The sequence below is a fragment of the Pristiophorus japonicus genome, chromosome 3 (assembly GCF_044704955.1).
Source record: "Pristiophorus japonicus isolate sPriJap1 chromosome 3, sPriJap1.hap1, whole genome shotgun sequence".
Classification (NCBI taxonomy): Eukaryota; Metazoa; Chordata; class Chondrichthyes; family Pristiophoridae; genus Pristiophorus; species Pristiophorus japonicus.
Genome location: NC_091979.1, coordinates 185719783 through 185732184, shown reverse-complemented (window position 1 = coordinate 185732184; position 12402 = coordinate 185719783). Strand labels below are relative to the sequence as shown.

Genomic DNA, 12402 nt, shown 5'->3' with positions numbered 1-12402 from the left:
TGATAATGTGCTATACAAGGAATTGTTACACAAGGGCTCATGGGATTGGGGTTAAAATATTAGCACAGACTGAGGATTGGTTATCAGTCAGAAAACAGAGAATAGGAATAAACAGGTTATTTTCGGGTTGGCAGGTTGTAACTAGTGGGGTGCCGCAAGGATCACTGCTTGGGCCTCAGCTATTTACAATCTACATCAATGACTTAGATGAGGGGACTGAATGCAATATATCCAAGTTTACTGACAATACAAAGCTCGGTGGGAAAGTAAGCTGTGAGGAGGACACAAAAAGGATGTAAAGGGATATAGACAGGTTAAGTGATTGGACAAGACAATGGCAGACGGAGTATAATAACATACCCTATAAGGTTCATGGACTCTCTGCCAATCCATGCGCAGCTCAGGACCGGCTTGTTCCAACGTGAATTTTGCGCTGCACAAAACTGTCAAGGGGCTGCGCGCCCCACAAAAAATAAGAGGGAACATTAGAGTATCATGTAGGGAAATGTAAAATTATTCACTTTGGTAGGTGAGAGAAAAGTAAATGTTGACATTCAGGGCCCAAGTTTCCACACGATAAAAAACGGGCGCCCCTCCGAGCTGGTAGAAGGTTTAGAGGGGATTTGAAGGAAAATTTCTTCATGCAGAGGGTTGTGGGGGTCTGGAACTCACTGCCTGAAAGAGTAGTAGAGGCAGAAATCCTCACATTTAAAAAGTACTTGGATGTGCACTTGAAGTGCCGTAACCTGCAGGGTTAAAGACCTAGAGCTGGAAAGTGGGGTGAGGCTGGATCGCCTCTTGTTGGCCGGCACAGACACGATGTGCTGAAATGGCCTCCTTCCAGGCTATAAACTTCTATGATTCTATGATAAATATTTGGGTGCTATGGCAATCAAGGGATATGGGGATAGGGCTGGAAAGTAGAGCTGACGTAGAAGATTAACCATGATCTTACTGAATGGCGGAGCAGGTTCGTAGGGGCCGTATGGCCGACTCCTGCTGCTATTTTTCAGATTCTTATGTACTCCAGGTGCGGTTGCAGAGCGCCCAGAATTGTATCTGGTACTCCAGGTGTGGGGGTACAGAACTAAAAAATTCAAAGATGACAGTGACAGTTGAACACGTTGAATGCAATATTTTATTCAGTGCTGAATGAGAAGTACAGCGTTTCACTTCCGATAGTCCAGACTAAAATGGACATTCCGAGATCCCTCCCTGCCTTGATCCCTCTCCCCATGCCGAGTAGATCACCCAGTGTCTGATCCCTCCCTGCCTTGATCCCTCTCCCCATGCCGAGTAGATCACCCAGTGTCTGATCCCTCCCTGCCTTGATCCCTCTCCCAATGCTGCCGAGATCTACCCCGCCACGATTCCTCTCTCCTGGCCGAGCTTCATCTCCCCTGCCCTAGCTCTCTCAGTGGATCCGATTTTCCTCCCCTGATGAGTACATGCATTCCTTCTTTAGGTGCTAGGGGACTAGTGCTTCGAGACTGCTTGTGCAATGAAGTCCGGTTTCACACTGTGATCGGACAGTTTCCGATCGAAGGTTACAAAGATTCAGGAGATCTGAGTGATGTCAGGGGAAGATGAGCTTCTTCCTGAGGGTGTGTCGGAGGACAAGGGGTGCAGGCTCCTCGCAGGCCAGTCGTTGGTTTCTCAGCATCGTTTTTCTGTTCACCTCCGTTAGCAGTGATATCAAATCGCACCTGGAGAGAGCGCAGAAACATCAGAATCACAGACTGAGAGTCACTGCACGAACATCCGAATCACAGACTGAGAGTCACTGCACGAACATCCGAGTCACAGACTGAGAGTCACTGCACGAACATCAGAATCACAGACTGAGACACTGTACGAACATCAGAATCACAGACTGAGAGTCACTGCACGAACATCCGAGTCACAGACTGAGACACTGCACGAACATCAGAATCACAGACTGAGACACTGCACGAACATCCGAGTCACAGACTGAGACACTGCACGAACATCAGAATCACAGACTGAGACACTGCACGAACATCCGAATCACAGACTGAGACACTGCACGAACATCAGAATCACAGACTGAGAGTCACTACACGAACATCCGAGTCACAGACTGAGACACTGCACGAACATCCGAATCACAGACTGAGACACTGCACGAACATCCGAATCACAGACTGAGACACTGCACGAACATCAGAATCACATACTGAGACACTGCACGAACATCCAAATCACAGACTGAGACACTGCATGAACATCCGAATCACAGACTGAGACACTGCACGAACATCCGAATCACAGACTGAGACACTGCACAAACATTCAAATCACAGACTGAGACACAGCACGAACATCCGAATCACAGACTGAGAGTCACTACACGAACATCAGAATCACAGACTGAGACACTGCACGAACATCCGAATCACAGACTGAGAGTCACTACACGAACATCAGAATCACAGACTGAGACACTGCACGAACATCCGAATCACAGACTGAGACACTGCATGAACATCCGAATCACAGACTGAGTCACTGCACGAACATCCGAATCACAGACTGAGACACTACACGAACATCAGAATCACAGACTAAGACACTGCACGAACATCCGAATCACAGACTGAGACACTGCACGAACATCAGAATCACAGACTGAGAGTCACGACACGAACATCAGAATCACAGACTGAGACACTGCACGAACATCCGAATCACAGACTGAGAGTCACTGCACGAACATCCGAATCACAGAATGAGACACTGCACGAACATCCGAATCACAGACTGAGAGTCACTGCACGAACATCTGAATCACAGACTGAGACACTGTACGAACATCGGAATCACAGACTGAGACACTGCACGAACATCAGAATCACAGACTGAGAGTCACTGCACGAACATCCGAATCACAGACTGAGACACTGCACGAACATCCGAATCACAGACTGAGACACTGCACGGACATTCGAATCACAGACTGAGACACTGCACGAACATCAGAATCACAGATTGAGACACTGTACGAACATCCGAATCACAGACTGAGGGTCACTGCACGAACATCAGAATCACAGACTGAGAGACACTGCACCAACATCCGAATCACAGACTGAGACACTGCACGAACATCAGAATCAAAGACTGAGAGTCACTGCACAAACATCCGAATCACAGACTGAGACACTGCACGAACATCCGAATCACAGACTGACAGTAACTGCACGAACATCAGAATCACAGACTGAGAGTCACTGCACGAACATCCGAATCACAGACTGAGACACTGCACGAACATCCGAATCACAGACTGAGACACTGCACGAACAACAGAATCACAGACTGAGAGTCACTGCACGAACATCTGAATCATAGACTGAGGCAATGCACGAACGTCCGAATCACAGACTGAGTCACTGCACGAACAACAGAATCACAGACTGAGAGTCACTGCACGAACATCAGAATCACAGACTGAGAGTCACTGCACGAACATCCGAATCACAGACTGAGACACTGCACGAACATCCGAATCACAGACTGAGAGTCAGTGCACGAACATCCGAATCACAGACTGAGACACTGCACGAACATCCGAATCACAGACTGACAGTAACTGCACGAACATCCGAATCACAGACTGAGAGTCACTGCACGAATATCCGAATCACAGACTGAGACACTGCACGAACATCCGAATCACAGACTGAGAGTCAGTGCACGAACATCCGAATCACAGACTGAGACACTGCACGAACATCCGAATCACAGACTGAGACACTGCACGAACATCCGAATCACAGACTGAGAGTCACTGCACGAACATCCGAATCACAGACCGAGACACAGCACGAACATCCGAATCACAGACTGAGACACTGCACGAACATCAGAATCACAGACTGAGAGTCACTACACGAACATCAGAATCACAGACTGAGACACTGCACGAACATCCGAATCACAGACTGAGACACTGCACGAACATCCGAATCACAGACTGAGAGTCACTGCACGAACATCTGAATCATAGACTGAGGCAATGCACGAACATCCGAATCACAGACTGAGAGTCACTGCACGAACATCTGAATCACAGACTGAGACACTGTACGAACATTCGAATCACAGACTGAGACACTGCACGAACATCAGAATCACAGACTGAGAGTCACTGCACGAACATCCGAATCACAGACTGAGACACTGCACGGACATCTGAATCACAGACTGAGACTCACTGCACGAACATCCGAATCACAGACTGAGACGCTGCACGAACATCCGAATCACAGACTGAGAGTCACTGCACGAACATCCGAATCACAGACTGAGAGTCACTGCACGAACATCAGAATCACAGACTGAGAGTCACTGCACGAACATCCGAATCACAGACTGAGGGTCACTGCACGAACATCAGAATCACAGACTGAGACACTGTACGAACATCCGAATCACAGACTGACAGTAACTGCACGAACATCAGAATCACAGACTGAGACACTGCACGAACATCCGAATCACAGACTGACAGTAACTGCACGAACATCAGAATCACAGACTGAGAGTCACTGCACGAACATCCGAATCACAGACTGAGACACTGCACGAACATCCGAATCACAGACTGAGACACTGCACGAACATCCGAATCACAGACTGAGAGTCACTGCACGAACATCTGAATCACAGACTGAGAGTCACTGCACGAACATCCGAATCACAGACTGAGAGGCACTGCACGAACATCAGAATCACAGACTGAGATCACTGCACGAACATCCGAATCACAGACTGAGAGTCACTGCACGAACATCAGAATCACAGACTGAGACACTGCACGAACATCCGAATCACAGACTGAGAGTCACTGCACGAACATCAGAATCACAGACTGAGTCACTGCACGAACATCCGAATCACAGACTGAGTCACTGCACGAACATCCGAATCACAGACTGAGAGTCGCTGCACGAACATCAGAATCACAGACTGAGACACTGCACGAACATCCGAATCACAGACTGAGAGTCACTGCACGGACATCCAAATCACAGACTGAAAGACACTGCACGAACATCCCAATCACAGACTGAGACACTGCACGAACATCAGAATCACAGACTGAGACACTGCACGAACATCCGAATCACAGACTGAGACACTGCACGAACATCCGAATCACAGACTGAGACACTGGACGAACATCCGAATCACAGACTGAGACACTGCACGAACATCACAATCACAGACTGAGAGTCACTGCACGAACATCCGAATCACAGACTGAGAGTCACTGCACGAACATCCGAATCACAGACTGAGACACTGCACGAACATCCGAATCACAGACTGAGAGTCACTGCACGAACATCCGAATCACAGACTGAGAGACACTGCACGAACATCAGAATCACAGACTGAGAGTGACTGCACGAACATCCGAATCACAGACTGAGGCAATGCACAAACATCTGAATCACAGACTGAGACACTGCACGAACATCCGAATCACAGACTGAGACACTGCACGAACATCAGAATCACAGACTGAGAGTCACTGCACGAACATCCAAATCACAGAATGAGACACTGCACGAACATCCGAATCACAGACTGAGTCACTGCACGAACATCCGAATCACAGACTGAGACACTGCACGAAGATCCGAATCACAGACTGAGAGTCACTGCACGAACATCCGAATCACAGACTGAGACACTGCACGAAGATCCGAATCACAGACTGAGAGTCACTGCACGAACATCCGAATCACAGACTGAGACACTGCACGAACATCCGAATCACAGACTGAGAGTCACTGCACGAACATCCGAATCACAGACTGAGAGTCACTGCACGAACATCCGAATCACAGACTGAGACACTGCACGAACATCCGAATCACAGACTGAGACTCTGCACGAACATCTGAATCACAGACTGAGAGTCACTGCACGATCATCCGAATCACAGACTGAGAGTCACGGCACGAACATCCGAATCACAGACTGAGACTCTGCACGAACATCTGAATCACAGACTGAGAGTCACTGCACGATCATCCGAATCACAGACTGAGACACTGCACGAACATCCGAATCACAGACTGAGACACTGGACGAACGTCCGAATCACAGACTGAGAGTCACTGCACGAACATCAGAATCACAGACAGAGTCACTGCAAGAACATCAGAATCACAGACTGAGAGTCACTGCACGAAGATCCGAATCACAGACTGAGAGTCACTGCACGAACATCAGAATCACAGACTGATACACTGCACGAACATCCGAATCACAGACTGAGACACTGCACGAACATCTGAATCACAGACCGAGAGTCACTGCACGATCATCCGAATCACAGACTGAGACACTGCACGAACATCCGAATCACAGACTGAGACACTGCACGAACATCTGAATCACAGACCGAGAGTCACTGCACGATCATCCGAATCACAGACTGAGACACTGCACGAACATCCGAATCACAGACTGAGAGTCACTGCACGAACATCCAAATCACAGACTGAGACACTGCACGAACATCCGAATCACAGACTGAGGCACTGGACGAACATCCGAATCACAGACGGAGAGTCACTGCACGAACATCCGAATCACAGAATGAGACACTGCACGAACATCCGAATCACAGACTGAGACACTGCACGAACATCCGAATCACAGACTGAGACACTGCACGAACATCCGAATCACAGACTGAGACACTGCACGAACATCCGAATCACAGACTGAGACACTGCACGAACATCAGAATCACAGACTGAGACACTGCACGAACATCCGAATCACAGACTGAGACACTGCACGAACATCCGAATCACAGACTGAGAGTCACTGCACGAACATCCAAATCACAGACTGAGACACTGCACGAACATCCGAATCACAGACTGAGAGTCACTGCACGAACATCCGAATCACAGAATGAGACACTGCACGAACATCCGAATCACAGACTGAGAGTCACTGCACGAACATCCGAATCACAGAATGAGACACTGCACGAACATCCGAATCACAGACTGAGACACTGCACGAACATTCGAATCACAGACTGAGACACTGCACGAACATCAGAATCACAGATTGAGACACTGTACGAACATCCGAATCACAGACTGAGAGACACTGCACAAACATCCGAATCACAGACTGAGAGTCACTGCACGAACATCAGAATCACAGACCGAGACACTGCACGAACATCCGAATCACAGACTGAGACACTGCACGAACATCGAATCACAGACTGAGACACTGCACGAACATCCGAATCACAGACTGAGAGGCACTGCACGAACATCAGAATCACAGACTGAGACACTGCCTCAACATCCGAATCACAGACTGAGACACTGCACGAACATCCGAATCACAGACTGAGACACTGCACGAACATCCGAATCACAGACTGAGACACTGCACGAACATCAGAATCACAGACTGAGACACTGCACGAACATCAGAATCACAGACTGAGACACTGTACGAACATCCGAATCACAGACTGAGACACTGCACGAACATCCAAATCACAGACTGAGACACTGCACGAACATCCGAATCACAGACTGAGACACTGCACGAACATCCGAATCACAGACTGAGAGACACTGCACAAACATCAGAATCACAGACTGAGACACTGCACGAACATCCGAATCACAGACTGAGAGACACTGCACAAACATCCGAATCACAGACTGAGAGTCACTGCACGATCATCCGAATCACAGACTGAGACACTGCACGAACATCAGAATCACAGACTGAGAGTCACTGCACGAACATCCGAATCACAGACTGAGACACTGTACGAACATCCGAATCACAGACTGAGACACTGTACGAACATCAGAATCACAGACTGAGAGTCACTGCACGAACATCCGAATCACAGACTGAGAGTCACTGCACGAACATCAGAATCACAGACCGAGACACTGCACGAACATCCGAATCACAGACTGAGAGGCACTGCACGAACATCAGAATCACAGACTGAGACACTGCACGAACATCCGAATTACAGACTGAGACACTGCACGAACATCCGAATCACAGACTGAGAGTCACTGCAAGAACATCAGAATCACAGACTGAGACACTGCACGAACATTCGAATCACAGACTGAGACACTGCACGAACATCAGAATCACAGATTGAGACACTGTACGAACATCCGAATCACAGACTGAGAGACACTGCACAAACATCCGAATCACAGACTGAGAGTCACTGCACGAACATCAGAATCACAGACCGAGACACTGCACGAACATCCGAATCACAGACTGAGACACTGCACGAACATCGAATCACAGACTGAGACACTGCACGAACATCGAATCACAGACTGAGACACTGCACGAACATCCGAATCACAGACTGAGAGGCACTGCACGAACATCAGAATCACAGACTGAGACACTGCCTCAACATCCGAATCACAGACTGAGACACTGCACGAACATCCGAATCACAGACTGAGACACTGCACGAACATCCGAATCACAGACTGAGACACTGCACGAACATCAGAATCACAGACTGAGACACTGCACGAACATCAGAATCACAGACTGAGAGTCACTGCACGAACATCAGAATCACAGACTGAGACACTGCACGAACATCCGAATCACAGACTGAGAGTCACTGCACGAACATCCGAATCACAGACTGAGACACTGCACGAACATCCGAATCACAGACTGAGACACTGTACGAACATCCGAATCACAGACTGAGACACTGCACGAACATCCGAATCACAGACTGAGAGTCACTGCACGAACATCCGAATCACAGACTGAGAGGCACTGCACGAACATCAGAATCACAGACTGAGACACTGCCTGAACATCCGAATCACAGACTGAGACACTGCCTGAACATCCGAATCACAGACTGAGACACTGCACGAACATCCGAATCACAGACTGAGACACTGCACGAACATCAGAATCACAGACTGAGACACTGCACGAACATCAGAATCACAGACTGAGACACTGTACGAACATCCGAATCACAGACTGAGACACTGCACGAACATCCAAATCACAGACTGAGACACTGCACGAACATCCGAATCACAGACTGAGACACTGCACGAACATCCGAATCACAGACTGAGAGACACTGCACAAACATCAGAATCACAGACTGAGACACTGCACGAACATCCGAATCACAGACTGAGAGACACTGCACAAACATCCGAATCACAGACTGAGAGTCACTGCACGATCATCCGAATCACAGACTGAGACACTGCACGAACATCAGAATCACAGACTGAGAGTCACTGCACGAACATCCGAATCACAGACTGAGACACTGTACGAACATCAGAATCACAGACTGAGACACTGTACGAACATCAGAATCACAGACTGAGAGTCACTGCACGAACATCCGAATCACAGACTGAGAGTCACTGCACGAACATCAGAATCACAGACCTAGACACTGCACGAACATCCGAATCACAGACTGAGACACTGTACAAACATCCGAATCACAGACTGAGACACTGCACTAACATCGAATCACAGACTGAGACACTGCACGAACATCCGAATCACAGACTGAGAGGCACTGCACGAACATCAGAATCACAGACTGAGACACTGCACGAACATCCGAATCACAGACTGAGACACTGCACGAACATCCGAATCACAGACTGAGAGTCACTGCAAGAACATCCGAATCACAGACTGAGACACTGCACGAACATTCGAATCACAGACTGAGACACTGCACGAACATCAGAATCACAGATTGAGACACTGTACGAACATCCGAATCACAGACTGAGAGACACTGCACAAACATCCGAATCACAGACTGAGAGTCACTGCACGAACATCAGAATCACAGACCGAGACACTGCACGAACATCCGAATCACAGACTGAGACACTGCACGAACATCGAATCACAGACTGAGACACTGCACGAACATCCGAATCACAGACTGAGAGGCACTGCACGAACATCAGAATCACAGACTGAGACACTGCCTCAACATCCGAATCACAGACTGAGACACTGCACGAACATCCGAATCACAGACTGAGACACTGCACGAACATCCGAATCACAGACTGAGACACTGCACGAACATCAGAATCACAGACTGAGACACTGCACGAACATCAGAATCACAGACTGAGAGTCACTGCACGAACATCAGAATCACAGACTGAGACACTGCACGAACATCCGAATCACAGACTGAGAGTCACTGCACGAACATCCGAATCACAGACTGAGACACTGCACGAACATCCGAATCACAGACTGAGACACTGTACGAATATCCGAATCACAGACTGAGACACTGCACTAACATCGAATCACAGACTGAGACACTGCACGAACATCCGAATCACAGACTGAGAGTCACTGCACGAACATCAGAATCACAGACCGAGACACTGCACGAACATCCGAATCACAGACTGAGACACTGCACGAACATCGAATCACAGACTGAGACACTGCACGAACATCCGAATCACAGACTGAGAGGCACTGCACGAACATCAGAATCACAGACTGAGACACTGCCTCAACATCCGAATCACAGACTGAGACACTGCACGAACATCCGAATCACAGACTGAGACACTGCACGAACATCCGAATCACAGACTGAGACACTGCACGAACATCCGAATCACAGACTGAGACACTGCATGAACATCAGAATCACAGACTGAGACACTGCACGAACATCAGAATCACAGACTGAGACACTGTACGAACATCCGAATCACAGACTGAGACACTGCACGAACATCCAAATCACAGACTGAGACACTGCACGAACATCCGAATCACAGACTGAGACACTGTACGAACATCCGAATCACAGACTGAGAGACACTGCACAAACATCAGAATCACAGACTGAGACACTGCACGAACATCCGAATCACAGACTGAGAGACACTGCACAAACATCCGAATCACAGACTGAGGGTCACTGCACGATCATCCGAATCACAGACTGAGACACTGCACGAACATCAGAATCACAGACTGAGAGTCACTGCACGAACATCCGAATCACAGACTGAGACACTGTACGAACATCCGAATCACAGACTGAGACACTGTACGAACATCAGAATCACAGACTGAGACACTGCACGAACATCAGAATCACAGACTGAGAGTCACTGCACGAACATCCGAATCACAGACTGAGAGTCACTGCACGAACATCGAATCACAGACTGAGACACTGCACGAACATCCGAATCACAGACTGAGACACTGCACGAACATCCGAATCACAGACTGAGACTCTGCACGAACAGCAGAATCACAGACTGAGAGTCACTGCACGAACATCCGAATCACAGACTGAGAGTCACTGCACGCACATCAGAATCACAGACTGAGAGTGACTGCACGAACATCCGTATCACAGACTGAGACACTGCATGAACATCAGAATCACAGACTTGAGACACTGTGCGAACATCCAAATCACAGACTGAGACACTGTACGAACATCCGAATCACAGACTGAGACACTGCACTAACATCGAATCACAGACTGAGACACTGCACGAGCATCCGAATCACAGACTGAGAGTCACTGCACGAACATCAGAATCACAGACCGAGACACTGCACGAACATCCGAATCACAGACTGAGACACTGCACGAACATCGAATCACAGACTGAGACACTGCACGAACATCCGAATCACAGACTGAGAGGCACTGCACGAACATCAGAATCACAGTCTGAGACACTGCCTGAACATCCGAATCACAGACTGAGACACTGCCTGAACATCCGAATCACAGACTGAGACACTGCACGAACATCCGAATCACAGACTGAGACACTGCACGAACATCCGAATCACAGACTGAGACACTGCACGAACATCAGAATCACAGACTGAGACACTGCACGAACATCAGAATCACAGACTGAGACACTGTACGAACATCCGAATCACAGACTGAGACACTGCACGAACATCCAAATCACAGACTGAGACACTGTACGAACATCCGAATCACAGACTGAGAGACACTGCACAAACATCAGAATCACAGACTGAGACACTGCACGAACATCCGAATCACAGACTGAGAGACACTGCACAAACATCCGAATCACAGACTGAGAGTCACTGCACGATCATCCGAATCACAGACTGAGACACTGCACGAACATCAGAATCACAGACTGAGAGTCACTGCACGAACATCCGAATCACAGACTGAGACACTGTACGAACATCCGAATCACAGACTGAGACACTGTACGAACATCAGAATCACAGACTGAGACACTGCACGAACATCAGAATCACAGACTGAGAGTC

At 48.4% G+C, this 12402-nt stretch overlaps 1 protein-coding gene across 2 annotated transcripts in view; it reads right to left on the bottom strand.

Moving 5' to 3' along the window:
* Nucleotides 1-1120: 1120 nt before the first annotated feature.
* Nucleotides 1121-12402, bottom strand: part of LOC139260025 (CASP8 and FADD-like apoptosis regulator) — a 214536-nt gene continuing 203254 nt past the window's right edge. For both annotated transcript variants that reach the window (XM_070876091.1, XM_070876092.1), the window contains exon 10: nucleotides 1121-1706. In XM_070876091.1, the coding sequence (XP_070732192.1) occupies nucleotides 1577-1706 (130 nt within the window). In that variant the 3' untranslated portion in view covers nucleotides 1121-1576. The remainder of the gene's footprint in view (nucleotides 1707-12402) is intronic.